The following is a 27,807-nucleotide window of genomic DNA, read 5'->3' as shown; positions in this document are numbered from 1 at the left end:
ATCATCAGTGTGCCGCACATAATTCTCATAGCAGTAGCTCCTCATAGAGCATAGTCCACATTTATGTCTCACCCCTGTGTTCATTTCTGGAAATAGGTGTTGCCAAACATGTTGGTGATGCCCTCAAAGAGCATGCTTCCCGATCATCCCGAAAGATCTGCACCATTGGCATTGCACCTTGGGGTGTCATTGAAAATCGAAATGACCTGGTTGGAAGAGATGTAAGTATAGTACTTCTCATTTGTAGACTTGGAATAAATTCAACAGTTACATGATAAAATCATCTTTTCTTCTGGTTAGGTAATTGCTCCATATCAAACCTTGCTGAACCCCCTGAGTAAACTCAATGTTCTTAACAATCTGCATTCCCATTTCATCTTGGTGGATGATGGTACTGTCGGAAAGTACGGCGCCGAAGTGAGTTTAAGGAGGGAGTTAGAGAAAACTATCAATTTACAGCGCATTCATGCACGTACGTTTTCTTTTCTTTTTTTTTTTTTTGTGGTCTTTTCTGTTACAAACAACTTTGTTTTTGTTTCTTTTTTTAAAAGTTAATTTTTTATTTAATTTACATTGTATGTGAGAAACATTTGTGTGGATTAAAGTAAGGCGTGTTTATGTTTTTCCTTTCCCATTTTCAAAGGTATTGGCCAGGGAGTCCCTGTAGTGGCACTGATATTTGAAGGCGGTCCAAATGTCATCCTCACAGTATTGGATTATCTCCAGGAAAGTCCTCCTGTCCCCGTTGTTGTGTGCGAGGGGACTGGCAGAGCTGCTGACATACTGGCATATGTGCACAAGCAAACCGAAGAGGGAGGGTATGAGTGACCCAACTTTCCTAGAAGACTCCCTCATACCCATTTTAGCCACATTTTTAAATGTAACTTTGCTGTTTGCTCTTAGGAATCTACCAGAAGGGGCAGAGCCAGAAATCATTTCAACTATAAAAAAGACTTTCAACTTCAGCCAGCCTGAGGCCGTCCACCTCTTCCAGACTCTGATGGAGTGCATGAAAAGCAAGGCGCTTGTGAGTGAGAATCTCTGTAAAATCCTACTGTTTAGCATACACTATTTGCTAGAAGGGTCTCTTAAATGCTTATTAAAACATGGGGCCTATTTTTTATTTCCCTGCACAAATTGTATCCACATATTTGAAATCAATAAACTAAATCATTGTAACTTGTTAATATTCGCTTTAAAGCGCCTTGAGTCCTGTTGGAAAAAGAGCGCTATATAAGTAAAATTATTAAATATTTTTTCCCTCCCTAAGAACACTTTGCAAAGGGTCTGCATTTCTTACATTACATTATGAGAAATGACGTGCATCAGTACCTGCTTCAGCAGGTCCCTGTAATGGAAAAATGTAACAAATATTTAAGTCGTGTGTATATAAAAAAAATAAAAATATCCATCTAAATAATCTTAGACCTCATCAGGCTAAATGAAAGTGGTTCTCTGATATGGTTCAATCAAGTTGAATATAGATTTTACTGTATTGTATTCTATTCCAGTGGTTCTCAACCTCTGTCCTCAAGTACCCCAAACAGTTCATGTTTTCCAGGTCACCTAGCAGTTGAACAGGTGTATTCATTACTCACTGACACACTTTAAAAGACCCACAGGTGGAGCAAATTATTTCACTTGCAATCCCGTGAGGAGACCTAGAAAACATGAACTGTTGGGGGTACTTGAGGACTGCGGTTGAGAACCACTGTTCTTTTCTATAGTGCTATCATTCAACTGTAATTGTGTTTTTTTTTTTTTAATTAAAACAGCCTATACCAACAAGTCTTTTTTGACATAAATTATTTTCTTGATTTCATAATATGATGATAAATCCTGTTTTTCCATGGTAGGACACTGGAGAATGCTGTGTATAGGTGGAGCTGGAGGAGTCGCAGCATGGGCTTCTCATCCCCTATACCCCACCTCCTGCCCAGAACAGCCAGTTCTTTTTAGTGTCCATATGTAATGGGCATGTTTTTTTTCAGTTGCTGCTGCAGCTACTTTTATTTTTTTTTTATTTTTTAACTCCGTACATTTTTATTGTTAAAGATACAATTCAATGATTGCAGAGTATTCATTTACAACAACTTCAGGTACAAAATAAAAAAAACATGGGATAGAGGAAGGAAAGAAGTAAGGAAAGGACAACAGGGCATAAGCATTTGTTATGACAGTAACATTAACACAATAATCCGAGTTATACAAATGTGAATAGCTGAATATAATGGGAAATTAGTTAAACTACACAAAAAAGGTAGAGGCAGCACTCATGGGATCGGACTGCTTGTGCTGCTGTGGATGGAGCGCTCGTGCTGGCCCTGCTCTGATGGTCAGACTCTTTGACTTCTGGCTGATCCCCGAAACACGTAAGGGGACTGAAGCTGTGGCCAGAGCAGGAGTCTCATATGAGTCTCATATAAACAGCTGGTTCCCCCTCCGTAGAGGAGGCCTTTGCTCTCCTGCCAGCTACAGCAATCAGGCTTTGGTCTTGACGTGTGGAGTTGGAATCACCCTTATATACTGTATCTTCCCTTTAACTGCAAGGTTCTTTCTGAACCTGAATTGGAGCTATGGCTGCTTCCAAATCACCCTTCCTGGGGTTTCCTGAAGTGGAAGCCAGTTTGATGCTTTTTATTGGGGCATAACTGAGGACAATGTTTGACTCTTGGGTGCAATGCATAGTGTCTCAAAGTTATGCTTTAGACTTCCTGAAGGCCCTTCCAGGCCAGTTCTTTACAACAGGCCTACCTGTCGACCAAATCAAGGCAAGGACTTGGCTGCAATCTGTTAGGGCTATTCTGGCCTCCGAAATAATCACCCCAGTTCCGCCTCAACAAAATGGGACTGGTTTCTATAACCGTCTTTTCCTCATGCGGAAGCCTGACTGCTCCTTCCGCCTCATCTTCAACCTGAACTGCTCAATGTCTACCTCAGGTTCATAAGTCCATCATGCATGCCTTGGAACCTGGGGATTTCATGGCATCCCTGGATGTCAAGGTTGTATACTTATATATACCCATTTGAGAGGACCATCAGCGATTCCTTCACTATGCAGTTCTTTTAGCTCAATTCTGATCTTGACCTTGCCCTTTGGTTTGTCAATGGTGCCTCAGGTTTTCACAAAGGTAATGTCTGTGATGACAGCCCAAGTGAATGCTTCACTCGGTAGCACCTGTTGGATACCCAGTCCCAGTGAGGTTTCCTCCTCAGGAACAAAATTGTATCCTTGCAGACAATGGGTAAGGTCTCTTCTATAGATGTACTAGGTGTTGGTCTATTTTTACATGACAGTTTTGGACAGCTTAGCTTCCACCTTCAGCATGGTGGGATTCACTCAGTTTCACTCCAGACGGAGCGCCTTTCCAAGTGGAATGCATTGCACTTTGGTCCCAACTCCTCTCCTTATCACAGGAAGTGCGTCAATCCCTGTTGTGGTGGCTTTAGGCCTCCCACTTACACATGGGGCATCCATTTTGATTCCGACCTGGACGCTGCTCATGACAGATGCAAGCCTGAGGGTGTGTGGCGCCGTTATACTCTACCTCACTTTCCAAGGTCCATGAACAGCCCAGGAACCCCTTTGTTTGATCAACATCCTGGAACTCAGAGCAGTCCACAGTCTTTTGTCAGATGAAGCCCTTTCTTCAGCGCAAAGTGGGTCCAGTAAGGTCCATTCGGACAACCCGACCGCCATTGCATATCTAAATCAGGAGAGTGGCACAAGAAGCCAGAGAGCCATGAAAGAAGAAAGCAGAATTCCCTTTTGGGCAGGACGGTTCCCCAGATTCTTGTTCGCAGGTTATATCCCTGGTGTCAACAACTGGGAGGCAGACTACAGATGGGTCCTCATACAATTTGCCTCAAATGCCACATAGCGAGAGATGCCTAGTATGAGTGAGCTGACAGGTCCCGTGCAATTCCGTCAGTGTCGAAAGTCTTATTTTGAAAAACTAAAAAAACTTCCGCAACGCTGTGCGAATAGGACGCATAAACATCTCATGCTGATTAAAATATGTGGCATGCCTATATTTTCTGTCTGGGGCTGTAACTGCTTTTCTAGGCAAACACCAACGTACCATTTCATATGCAGATAAAGCCATGGTCTCGCACAGAATATAGGCATGTCGCATATCCTTTAATCAACTATTGTGAATAAGACTTATTTTAATAGAAAAAGTTGCATGTAAAGGCACTTGCTGCTACTAGAAGGACTGCTTAACGTGCATGGAGGCTAGATGTCGGTGAACCCATCTGTATGTCAGTCATCAGAATGTTTACGCAGGGAGTGGGCCCTCCTATCAGTAGTGTTCCAAATGTTGGTGGAATGATGTAGCTGTCCGTCCATAGGGATGGTACTGGGATCCTGGTTCTTGGGATGCTGGTAGACAGAATACAGAGAGTTGCATCCTGATGCGCAGAATCCTGACATCTTCTAGATAAGTATTTTAAGCCTAACCTCCTCCCTCCCCCCTTCGTGCCTAACTCTAACCTTCCCTCCCCGCAACCTAACCATAACCCTTCCTGGCATACTTTCGATCTTGGTTGCCGGTAGTTGGGATTCCAGTGCCAGCATTGTGATCAATGTCCGTATTCTGGCGCCTTTCATTATGGTTGTTGTCGGGATCCCTGCGTCTGTCTTCTGACCATTGTCGGGATATCAGCGTCTGTATTCCGATGCTGGCATTCTGTACGCTGCAATGGTAACTGGATCCCCTTCCATAGACACAATAGCCTTCCATCACAATCCTAAACTAGCCCAGTAATGCTCCAGGACTTGTGAACAGCTAGCCCTGCTGGTGGATGCCCTGTCAGTTCCATGGGCGTTTCTTCTCAAAAACCTCTCTTCCGTCGGTGTCTATGCTTCCTCTGGTTCTCCACAAGCTAAAGCTAGAGGGCATGTCAAACATGTTTCTCCAATTTGCCCGCGCTGGTCCTGGCATGCAGATCTGAGGGTGTACGTGACTTCTCCTTTGTGTCATCCTCTCAGACTAAAACTTCTTTCTCAGAATTTCCTGCACTTTAATCTCGCTTGCCTGGCTTTAGCAGGATGGCTGTTGAAACCAGGGGTATTGTGCACACTATGCTTTGCACCAGGAAACCGGTTTTTGGCAAGAGCCCATCAACGCGTGTGGCAGGCTTATTTTGCCTAGTGTTATATCAGAAAGCTGGTTCCGAGAGTTTTCCGCCTTTCCGGACTTTTGTCCTTTCTGCTGGAAGTTGGGTTTCCGTCTCTCTTACCTCAAAGTTGAGGTCTCAGCCATCTCTATTACCAGCTCAAGATTGCCTTTCTTCCAGCTTTGCAAACTTTCCTTCAGGGGGTACTGCCCATACAACCCCCTTTTATTCACCTAGTTGCCCCGTGGGATTTTCTTCTGGTCTTGCGGGCTCTTTAGTTTTTTCCTTTGAAAGAAAGGTGGTGGTGCTCCTTGCTACTGCTTCTCCCTGGAGGACTTAAGTGCCTTGTCTCCTAAATTTCCGATTCTGATCTTTAGTCCAGACCGTGTGGCCTCGTGTGGTCCTAAGCAACAGGATGGATTTTCTTCTGAAGGTGTTCTTGAAGTTTCATATAAACCAAGAAACATTAGTACCTTCTCTTCCAGTAGAAGCTCTACAGGATCTGTGCTGGTCTCTTGCCTCATTAGGTGTAGTTTGGCCTCTGTGTGTTTACACTCTCATCTTGGCTGCATCTGCACTAAATAGGCACTCTCGGCGCACCTATTCTTAGCCATGCCGAGATGCGCCAATTAATGTGACTGGGGCACGTGCATATCTAAGAGGTGCACGCGTTCGCCTCTAACAAGTTACAATTGCGGCAAGATGTAGCTATGATGAGTATGGCTACATCTGTATATGGACAGGACAAAGGACTTGCGCCATCTAGATTCTCTGTTTGTACTCTATAATGTCCATAAGAGATGTTTGCCTGCTACAAAGCAGACTATGGCTTTAGATTAAAATGGTCATCTGTCACACCTACTTTTTGGCCAGCAATCCTGTTCCTGGCTTGGTTGACGACCCACTCGACTTGGCCAGTTGACACTTCCAGGGCTGCTTGGAGTGGTGCCTTGGTGGAGTAACTTTACTGATTGATCCCTTTGACTCTAGGGACCCTAGCTTTGAGTGAAGGTTCCTACGCACAGCTCAGGAGTGTTTCCTCCCTTAGGTGACAGCTTTGAGATGTCCCAGTGTTTTCCAGTGTCCCCCATGGAGAAAGAGAGAAAATGGGATTTTTATTCTGAATTCCATGGGGAATATTGGATGCCTTCCTGCCCTTACACAGCTGACTTTACTCGGGTTGTCTCCCAGGTTTGGGTTGGTCCTGGCCCCCTAGAATCCATTTCAGTGTGTATTGTGTGCCTGGTTATCCTTTTCTCCTACTCTGTCCTTTTTGGGCTGTGTTAGTAATAACTAGATGCTCTGGACAGGGGTAAAGGGAAAAGTAGCCTGTACTGTCAAACTTTAACCTATTAGTGCCCAAATTCCTCTAGCTCCACCTATACCAAGCATTCTCTAGTGTCCTCCCATGGATTTTAGTGAAAAGGATTTATCAGGTAAGAACCAAAAATCCCAATATTAGATTATTCCATCATCTTTCTTATGACATTGGGTGATATTATTATTATTATTTTATTTATTTATATGGCACCACAAGGGTTCTGCAACACCTAACAAAGTACATAAACAAATGAGCAAAACAAGAAAACAATGAGTTGCAGTACAAGTCAATGCTGGACAATTACATGGTTTATAAACATTGCTGCATCAGTGATTATGACACTCAAATATCCACTTACTTTTAAAATGAACTTGCATTCTAATGCCCTTGGACTCTCATGCTTTGGTGGAATTGTATTTTTAAGTTGTCTCATTGCTCACATTGTGGATAATCCTACATTAAAATATTTTAGATTGTAAGAGCAGGGCCTTCTTCCTTCCTGTGCCTTTCCTTCTCTGACTTACACTATCTTATACTGCATACTCCCTTTGATGGCACCTTACCCCTGGTTTTCCATACTTGTCCTATATTTTTTTTGAGCTGTAAGTACTGTTTTGCTCATTTGCTTATCTACTCTTTAATTGGACACTGCGGATCCCTTGTGGCGCCATATAAATAGAGGAGGAGGAGGATGATGATAATAGCTATTTCCTGGAATCCATGTTGGCACAAATGGGTGGCACTGGGGAGCAGAGTTGTTGGTCAAGAGAGGTTTATTCATATGAGCAGTTACACTAAATTTGATAACATTTTGTCTGGTTAGACGACCTCACACTATGCATTACAGCTCTCTTCTGATGCTGGTGGGTAGGCCTCTCTTTAGCCTTATGACTCTGTCACCCCCTCCCACCACCACCCCTTCAATCTACCACTCCAACTGGATGAGTTATGAGTGCTTGGGCAGCTGTGTGCACTATATTATATTACCCGCAGAATTTCGTCTCTGCTAGTGAGTTTGATCTGCCTACTTAAGCTGTGACCTGCTTTACTGGACTCTTATGCAACCTTTATTCTTATCTGATTTAATGAACCTAATGGATTGCTATTTGTTGTACATGTTGTTGTTTTTTTTTTTTTTTTAATCTTAAAAAAAAAAAAAAAACACTAAAAAGGTAATAAAAATGAACATGTGTCTTGTCTTAAACAGATAACCGTCTTTCATATTGGCTCAGATGAGCATCAGGACATTGATGTTGCGATACTAACTGCTTTGTTAAAAGGTAAAGTACTGTAATTTCTTTGCTTATGACTAAAGAGAATGTGTCATGTTAAATATGTTTTCACAGCACTCACAGTTCTAACAAACATGTATTTTGGGGTGGGCTTACTTTGACTTTTGGGGACATGTGCAGATTTTTCTTACAATCAGTAATCTGCTTTTACGGACATTTACTGGTGCTGCTTGGCCAGACGTGATGTGGTCATGATCCCGGCAGTCAGAATGCCAACAGCAGCATCCTGGGGTAAGTACTGGGGTTAGGGTTTGGCACTACTGGGAAGATTAGGGTTAGGCTTTGGGAGGGGTTGGGTTAGGGTAATACTCATCAGGATCTATAGGGATTCCCTTGTTGGGATCCCAATATCATCCCGGCCAGACTATCATCTACATACTGATATAGTAGCCTCTGTTGTAGAAGAATACTTGTTTCCACCACCAGACTCCTTGACCAACAACTTAAAGAGTTGGCTTTTGGCTGGTGTGTGTACTTTTTGCAGGACTTTACTGGTTACGCTGAATGGATTAGTCCTTTTATCAGAGGTGTTTGGTATCAGGCGGGAATACATCGGCGAGTTCTGTGTTAGTAAATTTAGTTTTCTCTAACGTCCTAGAGGATGCTGGGGACTCCGTAAGGACCATGGGGATAGACAGGCTCCGCAGGAGACATGGGCACTTTAAGAAAGACTTTGTCTCAGGGTGTGCACTGGCTCCTCCCTCTATGCCACTCCTCCAGACCTCAGTTTGATACTGTGCCCAATGGAGACTAGGGTGCATTTCAGGAGCTCTCCTGAGTTTCCTGTAAAGAAAGCATTTTAGTTAGGTCTTTTGTGTTCAGGGAGCCTGCTGGCAACAGACTCCCTGCATCGAGGGACTGAGGAGAGAGAAATAGACCCACTTCTCTGAGTTTCAGGGCTCTGTTTCTTAGGCTACTGGACACCATTAGCTCCAGAGGGATCGGTATGCAGGTCTCACCCTACCCGTCCGTCCCAGAGCCGCGCCGCCGTCGTCCTCGCAGAGCCGAAAGATAGAAGCCGGGTGAGTATTGAGAAAAAGACATCAGCAGCGGCAGAAGACACCTTGATCTTCATAGAGGTAACGCACAGCACTGCAGCTGTGCGCCATTGCTCCCATTCACCTCACACTCCTCGGTCACTGTAAGGGTGCAGGGCGCGCGCAGGGGGGGGCGCCCTGGGCAGCAATATAAACCTCTCCTGTGGTATATGTGTTTATATATATATATATATATATATATATATATATATATATACACACACACACACACACACATGTACAGCTGGGCGCTGTACATGTATATAAAGAGCCCCCGCCATGTTATTGAGAAATTTGAGCGGGACAGAAGCCCGCCGCCTAGGGGGCGGGGCTTCTCCCTCAGCACTCACCAGCGCCATTTTTCTCCACAGCACCGCTGAGAGGAAGCTCCCCGGACTCTCCCCTGCTTAACACACGGTGAAAGAAGGGTTTTAAAGTAGAGGGGGGCACATAATTGGCGCATATACATAACAAAAGCGCTACTGGGTAAACATACTGTGTTTTTTCATGGGTCATATAGCGCTGGGGTGTGTGCTGGCATACTCTCTCTCTCTCTCTCTCTCCAAAGGGCCTGGTGGGGAACCTGTCTTCAGAAAAGAGCTTCCCTGTGTGTATGGTGTCGGTACGCGTGTCGACATGTGAGATTGAAGGCTCACCTAAGGAGGAGGGGGAGTGTATGAATGTTAGGTCTCCGTCGGCAGTGCCGACACCTGACTGGATGGATATGTGGAATGTTTTAAGTGCTAATGTTAATTTATGGCACAAAAGATTAGACAAAGCTGAAGCTGGGGTACAGTCAGGGAGTCAACCCATGCCTGTCCCAATGTCGCCTGGACCTTCGGGGTCTCAGAAGCGCCCACTATCCCAAATAGTTGACACAGATACCGACACGGATTCAGACTCCAGTGTCAACTACGATGATGCAAAATTACAGCCAAAGGTAGCTAAATGTATTCGATATATGATTATCGCAATAAAAGATGTTTTGCATATCACTGAGGAGCCCCCTGTCCCTGACACGAGGGTACACATGTATAAGGGAAAGAAACCTGAGGTCACCTTTCCCTCCTCACATGAGCTGAACGAATTATGCGAAAAAGCGTGGGAAACTCCAGACAAAAAACTGCAGATTCCCAAAAGGATTCTAATAGCGTATCCTTTCCCGTTGCAGGACAGAATCCGGTGGGAATCCTCCCCTAGGATAGACAAAGCTTTGACGCGCTTATCAAAAAAGATAGCGCTTCCATCCCAAGATACGGCTACCCTCAAGGATCCTGCTGACTGCAAGCAGGAGGTTACCTTGAAGTCCATTTACACACATTCTGGTACGTTACTCAGACCGGCTATTGCGTCGGCCTGGGTTTGTAGTGCTGTAGCAGCATGGACAGATTCCTTATCAGCGGATATTGAGACCCTTGATAAGGATACCATTTTAATGACCCTAGGGCATATAAAAGATGCTGTCTTATATATGAGGGATGCTCAAAGAGACATTAGTTTACTGGGTTCCAGAATAAACGCTATGTCTATTTCTGCTAGGTGTGTCTTATGGACCCGACAGTGGTCAGGTGATGCCGACTCCAAGAGACATATGGAGTTGTTGCCTTACAAGGGTGAGGAATTGTTTGGAGAGGGCCTCTCGGACCTCGTCTCCACGGCTACGGCAGGTAAATCGAATTTTTCGCCATATATTCCCTCACAATCTAAGAAAGCGCCTCATTATCAAATGCAGTCCTTTCGTTCCAATAAAAGCAAGAGAGTATGTGGATTGTCCTTTCTTGCCAGAGGTAAGGGCAGAGGGAAAAAGCTGCACAACACAGCTAGTTCCCAGGAACAGAAGTCCTCCCCGGCCGCTGCAAAGTCCACCGCATGACGCTGGGGCTTCCCTGAGGGAGTCCGCTCCAGTGGGGGCACGTCTTCGACTGTTCAGCCACAACTGGGTTCACTCACAGGTGGATCCCTGGGCAATAGAAATTGTTTCCCAGGGTCACAAGCTGGAATTCGAAGAGGTGCCTCCTCACCGATTTTTCAAATCGGCCCTACCGACTTCCCCCCTGGAAAGGGAGATAGTGTTACATGCGATTCGCAAATTGTGTCTTCAACAAGTGGTGGTAGAGGTTCCCCTGCTTCAAAGAGGGAAGGGGTACTACTCAACTCTGTTTGTGGTCCCGAAACCGGACGGTTCGGTCAGACCCATTTTGAATTTAAAATCCCTGAACCTTTGCTTAAAACGGTTCAAGTTCAAGATGGAATCGCTCAGAGCGGTCATCGCCAGCCTGGAAGGGGAAGATTTTATGGTATCTCTGGACATAAAGGATGCATACCTGCATGTTCCCATATATCCTCCTCATCAGGCGTACCTCAGTTTTGCGGTACAGGATTGTCATTACCAATTTCAGACGTTGCCGTTTGGGCTTTCCACGGCTCCGAGAATTTTCAACAAGGTAATGGCGGAAATGATGGTGCTCCTGCGCAAACAGGGTGTCACAATTATCCCGTACTTGGACGATCTCCTCATAAAAGCGAGATCACGGGACAAGTTGCTGAACAGCGTATTACTTTCACTGAAGGTGTTGCAGCGACACGGCTGGATTATCAATATTCCAAAGTCGCAGCTGAATCCTACGACTCGTCTGCCCTTCTTGGGCATGATTCTGGACACAGACCAGAAGAGGGTTTTTCTTCCGACAGAAAAAGTGCAGGAACTCATGACTCTAGTCATGAACCTGTTGAAGCCAAAACAAGTGTCAATACGTCATTGCACTCAAGTTCTGGGAAAAATGGTGGCGACATACGAAGCCATTCCCTACTGCAGATTCCATGCAAGGACCTTCCAATGGGACCTATTGGACAAATGGTCCGGGTCACATCTGCAAATGCATCAGCGGATCACCCTGTCCCCCAGGGCCAGAGTATCTCTCCTGTGGTGGCTGAAAAGTGCTCACCTTCTAGAGGGCCGCAGGTTCGGCATTCAGGACTGGATCCTGGTGACCACGGACGCGAGCCTCCGAGGTTGGGGATCAGTCACACAGGGAAGAAATTTCCAAGGCCTTTGGTCAAGTCAAGAGACTTGTCTTCACATCAACATCCTGGAACTAAGGGCCATATACAACGCCCTACGTCAAGCGGAGATCTTATTTCGCGATCGAGCAGTTCTGATCCAGTCAGACGTCACCGCAGTAGCTCATGTAAACCGCCAAGGCGGCACAAGGAGCAGAGTGGCAATGGCGGAAGCCACCAGAATTCTTCGCTGGGCGGAGAATCATATAAGCGCTCTGTCAGCAGTGTTCATTCCGGGAGTGGACAACTGGGAAGCAGACTTCCTCAGCAGACACGACCTGCACTCGGGAGAGTGGGGACTTCATCAAGCAGTCTTTGCGAAGATTGCAAGTCGGTGGGGACTGCCCCAAATAGACATGATGGCGTCCCGTCTCAACAAAAAGCTACAAAGGTCAAGAGACCCTCAGGCGGTAGCGGTGGACGCCCTAGTGACACCGTGGGTGTTCCAGTCGGTCTATTTGTTTCCTCTTCCTCTCATACCCAAGGTGTTGAGGATAATAAGAAAAAGAGGAGTGAGAACAATTCTCATTGTTCCGGATTGGCCACGAAGGACCTGGTATCCGGATCTGCAGGAAATACTCACAGAATATCCGTGGCCTTTTCCTCTAAGGCAGGACCTGTTACAACAAGGTCCCTGTCTGTTCCAAGACTTACCGCGGCTGCGTTTGACGGCATGGCGGTTGAACGCCAGATCCTAGCGGAAAAAGGTATTCCGGATGAGGTTATTCCTACGCTAATAAAGGCTAGGAAGGACGTGACATCTAAACATTATCACCGAATATGGCGAAAATATGTTTCTTGGTGTGAGGCCAGGAATGCTCCTACGGAAGAATTCCATCTAGGCCGTTTTCTTCACTTCCTACAATCTGGAGTGAATTTGGGCCTAAAATTAGGCTCCATTAAAGTTCAGATTTCGGCCTTATCCATTTTCTTTCAAAAGGAATTGGCCTCTTTACCTGAAGTACAGACTTTTTTGTGAAGGGAGTACTGCATATTAAGCCTCCTTTTGTACCTCCGGTGGCGCCTTGGGACCTTAACGTGGTGTTAAGTTTCCTTAAGTCACATTGGTTTGAACCACTTAAAACAGTGGAGTTGAAACATCTCACTTGGAAGGTGGTCATGTTGTTAGCCTTTGCTTCGGCTAGGCGAGTTTCGGAATTGGCGGCTTTATCACATAAAAGCCCCTATCTGGTTTTCCATATGGATAGAGCGGAATTGCGGACCCGTCCTCAATTCCTACCTAAGGTGGTCTCATCCTTTCATATGAACCAACCTATTGTCGTGCCTGTGGCTACATGTGACTTGGAGGATTCCGAGTCCCTGGATGTGGTCAGGGCTTTGAAAATTTACGTGGCCAGAACGGCTAAGATCAGACTATTTGTCCTATATGCAGCCAACAAGGTTGGCGGCCCTGCTTCAAAGCAGTCTATTGCTTTCTGGATCTGTAACACGATTCAGCAGGCGCATTCTACGGCAGGATTGCCGTTACCGAAATCGGTTAAGGCCCATTCCACTAGGAAGGTGGGCTCGTCTTTGGCGGCTGCCCGAGGGGTCTCGGCACTACAGCTGTGCCGAGCTGCTACTTGGTCGGGGTCAAACACCTTTGCAAAGTTCTATAAGTTTGATACCCTGGCTGAAGAGGACCTCCTGTTTGCTCAATCGGTGCTGCAGAGTCATCCGCATTCTCCCGCCCGTTTGGGAGCTTTGGTATAATCCCCATGGTCCTTACGGAGTCCCCAGCATCCTCTAGGACGTTAGAGAAAATAAGATTTTAAACCTACCGGTAAATCTTTTTCTCGTAGTCCGTAGAAGATGCTGGGCGCCCATCCCAAGTGCGGACTACTTCTGCAAGACTTGTATATAGTTATTGCTTACATAAGGGTTATGTTATAGTTTCATCGGTTTTGGACCGTTGATATGTTGTTTTTTCATACTGTTAACTAGATAGTATATCACAAGTTATACGGTGTGATTGGTGTGGCTGGTATGAATCTTGCCCTTAGATTAACTAAAATCCTTTCCTCGTACTGTCAGTCTCCTCTGGGCACAGTTTCTCTAACTGAGGTCTGAAGGAGGTGCATAGAGGGAGGAGCCAGTGCACACCTAGAGTCAAAGTCTTTATTAAAGTGCCCATGTCTCCTGCGGAGCCAGTCTATCCCCATGGTCCTTACGGAGTCCCCAGCATCCTCTACGGACTACGAGAAAAAGATTTACCGGTAGGTTTAAAATCTAATTTTTTTTCATAGTTTAACAAGAGCTTGTTACACCCAGAACCCTCTTGAGGGTAGTTATCTTACACTAAATTTACCTTTGTAAACCATTTAAATAAACACACACTGGACCTTATTCAGGTCCGGTTGTTGTTGCTACTTATGCCGCAAAGTACAGATTAACGCGACTACTACTGCAATGTAGGAAGCAGGACGGCAGCAGACTGTCAGAGATTGACAGAGATTGCTGTCATTTGTGGGGTGGGGAGGGGGTGGCAACAGCCTCAATAATCCAAAACTGAGGTGTGTCTCTGCCGTTTTTGGGGGAGGGAAGAGGCCAGGGATCTCATTGTTGGACAGATTTCCTGTCCTCTGCGACGGGCGGCTTGCATCTCCCCATGGGAACTGCAAGCCGCCCGATGGAGAGTCAGTGATCCGGACGCAGGTCTGATCACTACTGAAGTAGGAGGCGTCTACTTGTAATAGATGCATCCTACTGTGTTACCATACAGTGTTATCACTGCTGCTTCCAAGGAAGCAGTAGTGATAGGAACTCGAATCACATCCTTGAGGAATCAGCCTGGTACTTAATATAACCCCTATCCAAGTACCTATCCAAATATTACTATAGTGAGGTGTTACTCGGCTCCCTTTCCACACTAGCAAAAGTAAATTTTACTGAGACATTTAGGGGTATATTAAATAAAGCTTCCAAAAATGAAAGGGGTGATGTTGCCCATAGCAGCTAATCCGATGCAGTCTATAATTTCTCTTTTGCATCCTAGAAAATGATGGACAGAATCTAGTTTCTATGGGCAACACTGCCTCATTTCATTTTTAGGAGCTTTAGTAAATCTACCCCTTAATCTTTTCATTACCTGCCCAAACTAACTTCCAGGATCTCTCCACTGAGTTGTAAAGGCGCCTCCAAGATGAAATTGGGGAAGCCGTTGCCTTGCTTGAGTACTCCAATGTGGCACTTTACATCTTGGGACTCTGCACTATGTTTTGCAGATCATTAGAATTTAGGTAGTAAAATATATTTGATTTACTTTTCTGCTGTGGGGTACACTGGGCTCCACAAGGATAGACATTGGGGTGTAGAGTAGGATCTTGATCCGAAGCACCAACAGGCTCAAAAGCTTTGACCTTCTTCCCAAGAGGCATAGTGCCACCTCCTATATCACCCCGCCTCCGTGCACAGGAGCTCAGTTTGTAGTTGGTGCTTGCAGTGCAAGCATGTTACAGGAAGAGCTGCTCACAGCAGCTCTATAAAAGCTTTTTCTGAGGAAAAAAGAAGACTACAAGGGCTGCAGCAGAGGCACAGATTGTGATGGATGTCAGTAGACATTGCCTGCTGCAGCTCCATCTCTCCCCCAGTGGCGCTTTACACTCCCGTGCCCTGGTCGCTGTGTACCTACAGCAGGAGGCTCTGGTTTTCTTCCAAGTTAGTCACACACGGCTAGGGGTCTCCGGGATCGCGTGGCCGCACTTCGGGAGGAGGTAAATGGGTCCCGCTTGCGGGACCCTCACTTTATTGCGATACGGCGCGGCTGGTGGGATGCGGGCCGCGTTCGCTGGCGGTGGACACTGTGGCAGTACAGGCGATCCCACTAGATCACCAGGGCATGGGTGCAGGTCAGGTTTTCTCTCTAAACCTTTTTTTTTTACAAGTATCCCGCATTACCCGGTGGTTTTGCCAGCAGAGGGGATAAGGCTCAGACCTGGAGCCCCTCCCCCAGCCCCAGGGCGCCATTTTCTGCAAATGTTCCCGCCCTAGAGCTGCAGATCTGTCTCTCTCTCACTCCCTGGCAGTGTCTGCTGCGCCATTATCCCTCAGATCACTGTTCCTGGGAATGCTTGGGCAAATCCTCCTATGTAAAGCCGCCTGGTTGTCAGTGCTGTGACTTTACAAGACACTTAAGTATTCTACCTGCCTTTTTTAGTCAGTGTTAGTTAAGAAAGAGTGCACTTAGGGTTTCCTAGTACAATTACCCTGTGATATACATCCAGTTCTTACTGTGTACTGTTATATCTTTTGTTATATGGCTGTGTAAGCTAGTCCAGTGCATTATTATTGTTAGTAATAACCTCTGCATTGTACAGACTGGGACTATTTGTGTGTGCATTTGATAGCTGAGTGGTGTCCATTTCGTGTCTTTCACTCAACCTGCTATCCCTATATTCTATAACCTGAGGGGGCTTGGTGCGTCAGGTTTTATCTAATATAGGATTTTCACAAAGATATACTGTATTACGTATTTTTCTCTGTGATTTAGTCACCATATCTCTCCTTTTTCTCTGCTGGTGCTGACTACACTGCACAGGGGTTTGGTCTAGAAGTATTGGGCTGCTGACAAATTGTACTGTGTTACCCGATACTGCAAGTTATATCATGTCTGCTTCTGAGGGTAACGGTTCTGGGGCTGAACACACTGCCGGTGTTGCTGAAGCCGCAGATACCTATGAGGAGAATATAGCAGCTTTGGGCTCTGGTTCTGGGGGCTCCTTGCCCCCCAGTGGGATGGTGGCAACGGGGCAAATAATGACCCGCCGTGGGCCGCTTTTTCCACGCTTCTGCATACCCTAGTTCATAAACTAACACCCCCTATGGGACCCCCAATGCCGGTGCAACCGTTTGTGGTCCCTGCAGCTAACCTGCCGTTGGCGGACGATTTATCTGCTCAAATAAAGAAGTTGAACCAGTCCCTGACTACTAAAAAAGTCTGACCGTCGCTCGCCTACGTCCAAGGGGTCCTCTAAGTGAGCGCTTGTCTCCTCACAATCCACTGCTGTCACTGACACCTCGTCGGATGAAGACGGCACTTACACTGACCCCACAGGTTCTGACTCCGATACGGCTGATGGGGAGGGTGGTTCACATGTGGATGTTCCTGATCTTTTGGAGGCTGTTAAGTTAAATTTACAGATTACGGATGATCCCGAGCCATCCGTTCCTCCTAAGAAACCAGATAGGTTCAAGCGTCAGAAGGTGATTTAAACAAGTTTTACCTCACTCTGACCACCTAATTGATATACGTCAGGAACCCTGGAAAAAACCCGGGTACGAAGTTTGTGCCTCAAAAGAAGATGCTGGCTCGCTTTCTCCTCGCGCCGGAGCTGTCTAAGAATTGGGAAACGCCTCCTCCAGTGGACTCGCATGTGGCTAGGATGGTGGTTTCCTCAGCTCTACCGGTCACCACCATCACATTTCTAAAAGAGCCTACGGATAAACGTGTGGAGGGTTGTCCGAAAGCGATTTACACCCTCACGGGTGCTGCACAAAGGCCCACTATTGCAGCTACTTGGGCTGCAGAGGCCATTGAAGCATGGGCCTTGGAGTTAGATGCTGAAATCTCCTCTGACCATGCTAGACCATGCTTGTATTATATTGTCACAGCTTCTCGTTATATTAAAGAGGCGGCTTCTGATGCCGGTATCCTGGAAGCCAAGGCCTCTACTACGTCAGTCCTGGCTCGCCGGATATTGTGGCTGAGATCCTGCTCTGTGGATCTTGACTCTAGATAAACCCTGGAGGTACTCCTTTTTAAGGGAGATATTCTGTTTGGGGAGGATTTAGCTAAGATTGTGGCTGACTTGGCTACTGCCTGTCTGCCAAGTACTGCTCCTTCTGTGTCGAAGGCTAAAGGTACTTCCTTTCGCCCCTTTCATCCTTCAGGTAAAGCAAAAGGTCAGGCGTACAACAAGCAGGCCCGCACTTCCAAACCTGGTAAGCCTAAGCCCAAAGGAGCTTGGGCGGCCCGTCAGCCAGCTTCCAAGACAGATATGCCTGCCGCATGACGGGGCGGGCCTCCCTCTGGGGGATCCCAGGGTGGGGGGCCGGCTTCTAGGGTATACCCAGGAATGGTTGAAGACCACTTCAGATGCCTGGGTACGGAAAGTCGTCACGCCATAGCCTTCAAAAACCGACCCCCTCATCTATTTTGCCAGACAGATGTCCCATTGGACAAGACAAAGGCAAACACTCTACATTCGGTGGTACAGACCCTCCTGGATACAGGAGTCGTAGTACAGGTGCCTCTTGCGCAGAGGGGCCGGGGGTACTATTCTCCGCTGTTTCTAGTCCCGAAACTGAATGGGTCCTCCAGGCCCATTCTCAACCTCAAGGCGTTGAACAGGTTTGTGAAGGTTTCCAGGTTCCGGATGGAAACCCTTCGCTCTGTAGTTCTGCCCTTGGAACCTGGGAACTTCATGGTCTTCCTGGTTATACAGGATGCTTACCTGCATATTCCTATAGCAGTGTCTCATCAGCAATACCTGAGATTTGCGATTGGCAACTGCCATTTCCAGTTTCGGGCGTTACCTTTTGGTTTAACAACGGCTCCGCAAGTCTTTACAAAAGTCATGGCGGTGATGATGGTGTTACTCCGCCGTCAAGGGGTCAGGATACTGCCGTATTTGGACGACTTGTTAATCCTGGTAAATTCCCCAGAACTTCTCCTGCGTCATCTAGATGTGACGGTCCGGTTTCTGCAAGCCCACGGGTGGCTCATCAACTGGAAGAAGTCATCCCTGATCCCTGCTCAGAGCATGGTGCATCTGGGAGCACTATTGGACACTCACAACCAGCGGTTGTTCCTGTCTCAGGAGAAAGTCCTGAAACTTCAGGATAGGATTCGTTGCTTCCTATCTCGTCCGCAAGTGTCGATACATTCGGTGATGCAGGTGCTGGGCCTCATGGTGTCAGCATTCGACATGGTGGAGTACGCTCAATTTCACTCTCGCCCTCTCCAGAGGCTGATTCTAGCCAAATGGGACGGCCTGCCTCACCGGATCATGTCTCAAATTATCTCATTGACTCCGGAGGTCCGTCTGTCGCTGCTCTGGTGGCTCCGCCCCCAAAAACTGTGCAGGGGCCGTCCGTTCTTGATATCCTACTGGGTCCTGTTGACGACAGATGCCAGTCTAAGAGGATGGGGCGCGGTGCTGGAGCAACACTCCCTTCAGGGGCGGTGGACCAAGGAGGAGTCCCTCCTCTCGATCAATATTCTGGAGTTGCGGGCGGTCTTCAATGCCTTGAACCTAGCCCAGCATTTAATTCAGAACCGTCCTGTTCAAGTACAGTCGGACAACGCCACCACAGTGGCTTACATTAATCATCAAGGCGGCACTCAAAGCTGCCTAGCAATGAAGGAAGTCTCACGGATTCTACAGTGGGCAGAACGCCATCTACCGGCCATAACGGCAATATTCATTCCGGGAGTCATGAATTGAGAAGCGGACTTTCTCAATCGTCAGGACGTGCATGCCGGGGAGTGGGGCCTCCATCCAGAAGTGTTTCAACTCCTAGTGGAAAGGTGGGGCCTTCCAGACGTAGAGCTGATGGCGTCTCGACACAATCACAAGGTTCCGGTCTTCGGAGCAAGGACAAGGGATCCTCAAGCAGCATTCGTGGATGCGCTGGCGGTACCGTTAAGATTTCTGCTGCCGTACGTGTTCCCTCCGGTGTCACTCCTGCCCAGGGTAATTTAGAAGTTCAAGCAAGAAAAAGGTTTCTCATAGCTCCAGCGTGGCCCAGACGGCATTGGTTCTCAGACCTGCAAGGCCTATCGTCAGAGCGTCCAATTCTACTTCCACAACGCCCAGACCTCCTCGTTCAGGGCCCCTGTGTCTACCAGGACCTAGCCCAGCTGTCTTTGACGGCATGGCTCTTGAAGCTTCCGTCTTAAGGGCTAAAGGGGTTTTCTGAGGCGGTCATTCAAACTATGTTGCGGGCCCGGAAACCGGCTTCGGTTCGGATTTACTATAGGGTCTGGCATTCTTACTTTGTTTGGTGCGCATCTAACGATTATGACGCTTCCAAGTTTAGTATAGCCAAGTTTTTGGCTTTTCTTCAGCAGGGCCTGGACTTAGGCCTGCGTCTGGCCTCCCTCAAGGTTCAAATATCTGCCTTGTCGGTGTAGTTTCAGAGAAAAATTGCGACCTTACCTGATGTGCGTACATTTACTCAGGGTGTGTTGCGTATCCAACCTTGGGACTTGTAGGTGGTTTTGGAGGCGTTACAAGAGTCTCCGTTTGAAACTCTTGGTTCAGCTGATCTTAAGTGGCTTTCCCTTAAGGTGGTGTTTCTGCTGGCTATTGCTTCAGCTAGAAGAGTGTCGGATTTGGGTGCCTTGTCTTGTAGTTCCCCATATCTGATATTTCACCGTGACCGGGCGGTTCTTAGGACTCGTCCCGTTTTTTTGCCTAATGTGGTTTCTTCGTTCCACCTTACCCAGGAGATTGTGGTTCCGGCACTTGTTTCTCCTGATCTGTCTCCCAAAGAGCAGTCTTTGGATGTCGTACGGGCTCTCCGTATCTGTGAAGAGAACTGCTTCTGTTAGGAAATCTGATTCTCTCTCTTTATTCTGTTTGGATTTCACAAACGGGGCTGGCCTGCTCACAAGCAGACTTTGGCCAGATGGATTAGAATGGTGATTGCACTTGCTTATGTGAAGGCTGGTCTGTCAGCTCCTGCTCACATTACGGCCCATTCTACTTTGTCTGTTGGACCTTCTTGGGTGGCCCGCCGTGGTGCGACCCTTGAACAATTGTGCATGGCGGCTACGTGGTTCTCAGTGAACACGTTCATTAGGTTCTATGCCTTCGATACTGCCGCTTCCCAGGATGCTTCCTTTGGACGCCCGGTTCTTGTGCCCGCTACAGTGCGTCCCCTCCCATGAGGAACTGCTTTAGGACATCCCCAATGTCTATCCTTGTGGAGCCCAGTGTACCCCGCAGCAGAAAACGAGTTTTATGGTAAGAACTTACCTTTGTTAAAACTCTTTCTGCGAGGTACACTGGGCTCCACAAGGCGCCCACCCTGACGCACTTAGCTTCTTTGGGTTGGTATGGCATTAGCCGCTGACACTTCTCCTGTCGGGAGAGTGTGGTATTTGTGGCAACTGGCAGATGTCGTCTCTCTTACTTGCTACTGCATTGGGCTGGTTAACAAAACTGAGCTCCTGTGCACGGTGGCGGGGTAATATAGGAGGCGTCGCTATGCATCTTGGGAAGAAGGTCAAAGCTTTTGAGCCTGTTGGTGCTTCGGATCAAGATCCTACTCTACACCCCAATGTCTATCCTTGTGCAGCCCAGTGTACCTCTCAGAAAGAGTTTTAACAAAGGTAAGTTCTTACCATAAAACACGTTTTAAATGTTTTTTGTTTTTGTTTTTTATGTAGGAACAAACGCATCTGCTTTGGACCAGCTGATTTTAACTCTGGCATGGGACAGAGTGGATATTGCCAAAAATCATGTATTTGTCTATGGGCAACAGTGGCTGGTAGGCATGAATTAGTATGCATTGCTGGTGTTGCGTGTTTTCTGTGTATGCTGATGTTAGAAAGTGAAGAAAATGCAGAAACAGGCAATGTACTAGACTAAGTAACTGAGTAATTCATATAACGCACACCTACAGTATGTGTTCAAGAAATGGCAATGTGTGCGGAATATATCCAGCGAGCATACCATTTCGTTTTGTAAAATAAAACCCTCTACTTATGTAGCTCAAGTACAAATCACAAAATTTTTTATTGTATTTAATTTTTAGTGGTGATGGGGAGGAGTTATCTCAAAGCATCATACTTATTGATAGGATTTGCATCAGTTAGAAATGTAACTTTTGATTGGCAAAACTATGCTATCTCCATAGGTTGGGTCTTTGGAACAAGCCATGTTGGATGCACTTGTCATGGACAGGGTTGCGTTTGTCAAGCTTCTCATAGAAAATGGAGTCAGCATGCACAAATTTTTAACAATCCCCAGGCTGGAAGAGCTGTATAACACCGTGAGTAACTTGGAAACACTTTGCTACTGTATTTCGATAAATTGTCTTCCTGTAGAAGTCATGTCTCATAACCACTATTTGTGCTGAACCATTTGAGACATACATTGTAAGGGAAGTTACCATGCATATGCACCCATATGTGCCTAATTTATGTTTCTCTAGCATCCATAAAGGATATTGGGGACACATTAGTACGATGGATATAGACGGGGTCCAAAGGAGCCAGTGCACTTTAAATGTCTTCAACTGGGTGTGCTGGCTTCTCCATTCTATGCCCCCTCCCACAGGCAGTTTAGAAAAAAGTGCCCTCAGGAGAGGATGGACACTCGACTAGCTCCAGAGGTTTCTTCAGTTTATTTTAAAACTTTTTTTTTTTCCGGTATGCTGTTTAAGCAACAGCATACCTGCGCCGTGGGAGTTGGGGGGGGGGGGGGGGGTCACCGACCTCACGAGGTGCAGGGCCGCTTCCCCGCTGCAGGACTCCTGAAGGAGGAGTTTGTTCAGCAGGGCCCTGCAAGGCTGTCGCAACCGCAGCACGCCGTGCACCCTTAACACTGCCTGAAGGTGATCGTCGGTGGTGAGGACAAACCGGGGGCCCCGCTAGGGGGGTCCCCTGGTTCCTGGTGTTGCAGAAGCGCGGATGAGGAATACGGGTCCCTCCTGGGGGGGACCCGCTATAGCCCCTGCGTGAGACTGGCTAGCAATGTGAGGCTACGGCATGATAAGTAGACATGGTCAGTATAAATATATATCTGTAGCTCTGGCGCCATTATGGGGGCGGAGCTACATCAGATTGGGCTCGGCTGCGTTTTGGCGCCTTCCTCTGCATAAGCAACAGCAGCCTCACACAGCTTCTCTAGACTGTCACACGCCGGATCACTGGTACAGGGTATAGTTTGGGGAGAGATGCTATTTGTACACAGATGTTGTTATTCCTCCCAGGGGATTCATTATATAAACCGTTTTCACTGATATATATGCGTGTGTGTATGCGTATGTATGTATGTATGTATATATATATATATATATATATATATATATATATATATATAAGCAAGAAAAAAAGCCATTTGTTTCCCCCAGCACCCTGAATCATAACCGTAACTAGATATAAATTCCACATGATAACAGAATTCAGAGATCTTCGTTACACATATTTGCGCAAATGTGTGAATAAGCCCCAAAGCCGCATCAAGGCGTCTCTGTATATTTGGGGTCCCTAGCGCTATATCTAGGTGCATGGTGTGGCACCCCAAAACACCAGCATAAGCCAGAAAGCACAGCGCAGCATACCAGTGAAAAAACTATAGTGTTAATAAATTAGTAATTAGGAAGCCGAAGCTATAGAGAAAGTGATACAAAATGAAATGCAATTAAAATAGAGAAATAGTGTTAAGAAATTAATACGTGAAAAGTGTTAATAGAATGTAAAGGTATGCCACACTAAGGCCATCCAGCTCAGCCAGTCCAGAGGCACCACACCTCACACCTCCATTACCCCAATCTGGGTCTAGGATTAACCAGCAAGGAGCCACGTGATAATGGCTCCTTATTACAATATGTCTGAGCTAAGAGCTACCTACCTTGGAGCAACCCCATAATGCTCCCTGTGGCATGTCAGGGCCTGCACCTCCTCCTAATGCAGAAACCTCTCTGCCTCTCACAACAAACACATATATTGGTAGATGCTCAATTAGCTTAGTGATATCATTCAGGTGCTCGAAAGGGAGGGGTATTTCTAAGCAAGAAAAAAAGCCATTTGTTTCCCCCAGCACCCTGAATCATAACCGTAACTAGATATAAATTCCACATGATAACAGAATTCAGAGATCTTCGTTACACATATTTGCGCAAATGTGTGAATAAGCCCCAAAGCCGCATCAAGGCGTCTCTGTATATTTGGGGTCCCTAGCGCTATATCTAGGTGCATGGTGTGGCACCCCAAAACACCAGCATAAGCCAGAAAGCACAGCGCAGCATACCAGTGAAAAAACTATAGTGTTAATAAATTAGTAATTAGGAAGCCGAAGCTATAGAGAAAGTGATACAAAATGAAATGCAATTAAAATAGAGAAATAGTGTTAAGAAATTAATACGTGAAAAGTGTTAATAGAATGTAAAGGTATGCCACACTAAGGCCATCCAGCTCAGCCAGTCCAGAGGCACCACACCTCACACCTCCATTACCCCAATCTGGGTCTAGGATTAACCAGCAAGGAGCCACGTGATAATGGCTCCTTATTACAATATGTCTGAGCTAAGAGCTACCTACCTTGGAGCAACCCCATAATGCTCCCTGTGGCATGTCAGGGCCTGCACCTCCTCCTAATGCAGAAACCTCTCTGCCTCTCACAACAAACACATATATTGGTAGATGCTCAATTAGCTTAGTGATATCATTCAGGTGCTCGAAAGGGAGGGGTATTTCTAAGCAAGAAAAAAAGCCATTTGTTTCCCCCAGCACCCTGAATCATAACCGTTATGATTCAGGGTGCTGGGGGAAACAAATGGCTTTTTTTCTTGCTTAGGAGGAGGTGCAGGCCCTGACATGCCACAGGGAGCATTATGGGGTTGCTCCAAGGTAGGTAGCTCTTAGCTCAGACATATTGTAATAAGGAGCCATTATCACGTGGCTCCTTGCTGGTTAATCCTAGACCCAGATTGGGGTAATGGAGGTGTGAGGTGTGGTGCCTCTGGACTGGCTGAGCTGGATGGCCTTAGTGTGGCATACCTTTACATTCTATTAACACTTTTCACGTATTAATTTCTTAACACTATTTCTCTATTTTAATTGCATTTCATTTTGTATCACTTTCTCTATAGCTTCGGCTTCCTAATTACTAATTTATTAACACTATAGTTTTTTCACTGGTATGCTGCGCTGTGCTTTCTGGCTTATGCTGGTGTTTTGGGGTGCCACACCATGCACCTAGATATAGCGCTAGGGACCCCAAATATACAGAGACGCCTTGATGCGGCTTTGGGGCTTATTCACACATTTGCGCAAATATGTGTAACGAAGATCTCTGAATTCTGTTATCATGTGGAATTTATATCTAGTTACGGTTATGATTCAGGGTGCTGGGGGAAACAAATGGCTTTTTTTCTTGCTTAGAAATACCCCTCCCTTTCGAGCACCTGAATGATATCACTAAGCTAATTGAGCATCTACCAATATATGTGTTTGTTGTGAGAGGCAGAGAGGTTTCTGCATTAGGAGGAGGTGCAGGCCCTGACATGCCACAGGGAGCATTATGGGGTTGCTCCAAGGTAGGTAGCTCTTAGCTCAGACATATTGTAATAAGGAGCCATTATCACGTGGCTCCTTGCTGGTTAATCCTAGACCCAGATTGGGGTAATGGAGGTGTGAGGTGTGGTGCCTCTGGACTGGCTGAGCTGGATGGCCTTAGTGTGGCATACCTTTACATTCTATTAACACTTTTCACGTATTAATTTCTTAACACTATTTCTCTATTTTAATTGCATTTCATTTTGTATCACTTTCTCTATAGCTTCGGCTTCCTAATTACTAATTTATTAACACTATAGTTTTTTCACTGGTATGCTGCGCTGTGCTTTCTGGCTTATGCTGGTGTTTTGGGGTGCCACACCATGCACCTAGATATAGCGCTAGGGACCCCAAATATACAGAGACGCCTTGATGCGGCTTTGGGGCTTATTCACACATTTGCGCAAATATGTGTAACGAAGATCTCTGAATTCTGTTATCATGTGGAATTTATATCTAGTTACGGTTATGATTCAGGGTGCTGGGGGAAACAAATGGCTTTTTTTCTTGCTTAGAAATACCCCTCCCTTTCGAGCACCTGAATGATATCACTAAGCTAATTGAGCATCTACCAATATATGTGTTTATATATATATATATATATATATACAAACAAAGAACCCAGCACTCACCAAAGTAAACTCACTTATCCTCAACAATTCAATAAATAAATGATGGGGGTTTAGTTGGTGGATTGGCCAATGCACGGAAGCCTGCATACCGATTTTCAAGGTACCCCACCTTCATGCAGGTCCTACACTATCACAGAGTCTTAAAACCTGACTACTTCACTGCTGTTACACACATCATCTGCCTGCTAGATTTAATGTGTACCTGCCACAGACTTTATGGCTTTTAAAGGCACACTAGTCACCTATTGCACTGGCTCAACGATGATTGCTAAGGAACAGCTGAGACAGGTTCAGGATAATAAAGTCCACACAGGGGTGCATGAGAAAGCTAGTGGCCACGATGTGTGTAACAGCAGTGAAGTAGTCAGGTTTTAAGACTCTGTGATAGTGTAGGACCTGCATGAAGGTGGGGTACCTTGAAAATCGGTATGCAGGCTTCCGTGCATTGGCCAATCCACCAACTAAACCCCCATCATTTATTTATTGAATTGTTGAGGATAAGTGAGTTTAGTTTGGTGAGTGCTGGGTTCTTTGTTTGTATTTATTAGAGCGATGTGGTCATGGGCTACATGCACCCCGCCCTGTGAGTGGTAAGTACAGCTGTGTACCCCGCTTTTGTGGTGGAGAGTGCTGTGTTACATGCACCCCACCCTGTGAGTGGTAAGTGCATAGCTGTGCCCCGCTTCTGGTGTGGTGAGTGCTGTGGTTTTTTCTGTGTGTGTGTGTGTGTGTATATGTATATGTATATATATATATATATATATATATATATATGTATGTATATGTGTGTATATATATATATATGTGTGTATATATATATATATATATATATGTATGTATGTGTGTATATATATATATGTATTGTGTGTGTGTGTGTGTGTGTGTGTATGTATGTATGTATGTATATATATATATATTATACGCGCTGACAGCCTCACTGGGGCTCTGCAGCGTTGGGTGTGCTGGTGTCCTTCTTTTTTTTTTTTTTGTGTCTCCTCTCACATGCAATAGGGCAGGCTTACACTGTAAGTCAGTCTGTTGTATGTGTATTGTGTGTACTTCATAAAGGTAAAACACAAGTTATGCAGTGTATGTAATACCAGCTTCTCCCCTCTTTCAACTGGTTCCATATCATAAGAGCAGTGTAGTTAGTCCTCACAAAATGCTGAGGACAATGTGGGGGAGAGTCACGAGCCCACCTGGCTGGGGGCTATCAAAACTATGATGACTGATGTTATCTCAACTCACTGCAAATGCCAACAAAACACAAGAACTGCAACAAGCAGTAGCAGATCTAGCAGCGCCAGGGCTGCTGATCCCCATTCCCCCCTGTCTAATACAGGTGCACATAAACGTGCTTTACCTGCACTCCTCTCAGATACTGATGATTTTTTACAGGATGATCCTATAAGTGGGTATTCCACCCCTTCACAGGGTATTGAGCCACTCATTTTGGCTATAGGGGATGTGCTAAAGCTCCCCATAGAGGACACTACTAATCAGCAGTCGTTTTTCCTCCCACAAGACAAACTGACTGTCACTTTTCCTGATTCCAAAGAATTAGATGATTTATTTAAGCTTGCCTGGAAAAATCCAGGTAAGAAATATTAGCTGTCAAAACATTTTTTGCATACATTCCCCTTTGCCCTTGAGGGCAGAAATTTCTGGGAAGAATCTCCGGCTGTAGACGTCTGTCTCTCTAAGAAGGCGGTGCTCCCGGCTCCGGGCTCCTTTACAGTAAAGGACCCGGGGAATAGGAAACTTGAGACCACACTGAAATCTATCTACATTGCTGCAGGTGTATCTCAAAGACCGGTCATTGCACTTTGCTGGATGACACATGCAATTCACTCCTGGGCTACTCAAATTCAGGAGGGTCTCTCGGGTGACATGTCCCTGGTTACTACGGTAACTTTCCTAAAACACATTCAAGACACGGCAAGAGTCCTCTGTGTCTCCCTTAAGGAGATTGGCAATATTAACGCTAGGAACACTGCTATGGCTGTGTCTGCACGCAGAGCCATATGGTTGCGTCAGTGGATTGCAGATGCTGACT

General features: G+C 46.2%; 1 protein-coding gene across 1 annotated transcript in view; it reads left to right on the top strand.

The window, feature by feature from the left end:
• TRPM7 (transient receptor potential cation channel subfamily M member 7) overlaps positions 1 to 27,807 on the top strand; it is a 431,707-nt gene that overhangs the window by 194,161 nt on the left and 209,739 nt on the right. Inside the window, exons 6-12 of the mRNA XM_063925998.1 lie at positions 97 to 221; positions 301 to 472; positions 644 to 818; positions 904 to 1,027; positions 7,650 to 7,722; positions 21,226 to 21,326; positions 21,696 to 21,830. Coding sequence (XP_063782068.1) covers positions 97 to 221; positions 301 to 472; positions 644 to 818; positions 904 to 1,027; positions 7,650 to 7,722; positions 21,226 to 21,326; positions 21,696 to 21,830 — 905 coding nt within the window. The remainder of the gene's footprint in view (positions 1 to 96; positions 222 to 300; positions 473 to 643; positions 819 to 903; positions 1,028 to 7,649; positions 7,723 to 21,225; positions 21,327 to 21,695; positions 21,831 to 27,807) is intronic.

The sequence above is a fragment of the Pseudophryne corroboree genome, chromosome 6, assembly GCF_028390025.1.
Source record: "Pseudophryne corroboree isolate aPseCor3 chromosome 6, aPseCor3.hap2, whole genome shotgun sequence".
In the NCBI taxonomy this organism is placed as follows: Eukaryota; Metazoa; Chordata; class Amphibia; order Anura; family Myobatrachidae; genus Pseudophryne; species Pseudophryne corroboree.
This window is presented reverse-complemented; position numbering and strand designations above follow the sequence as displayed.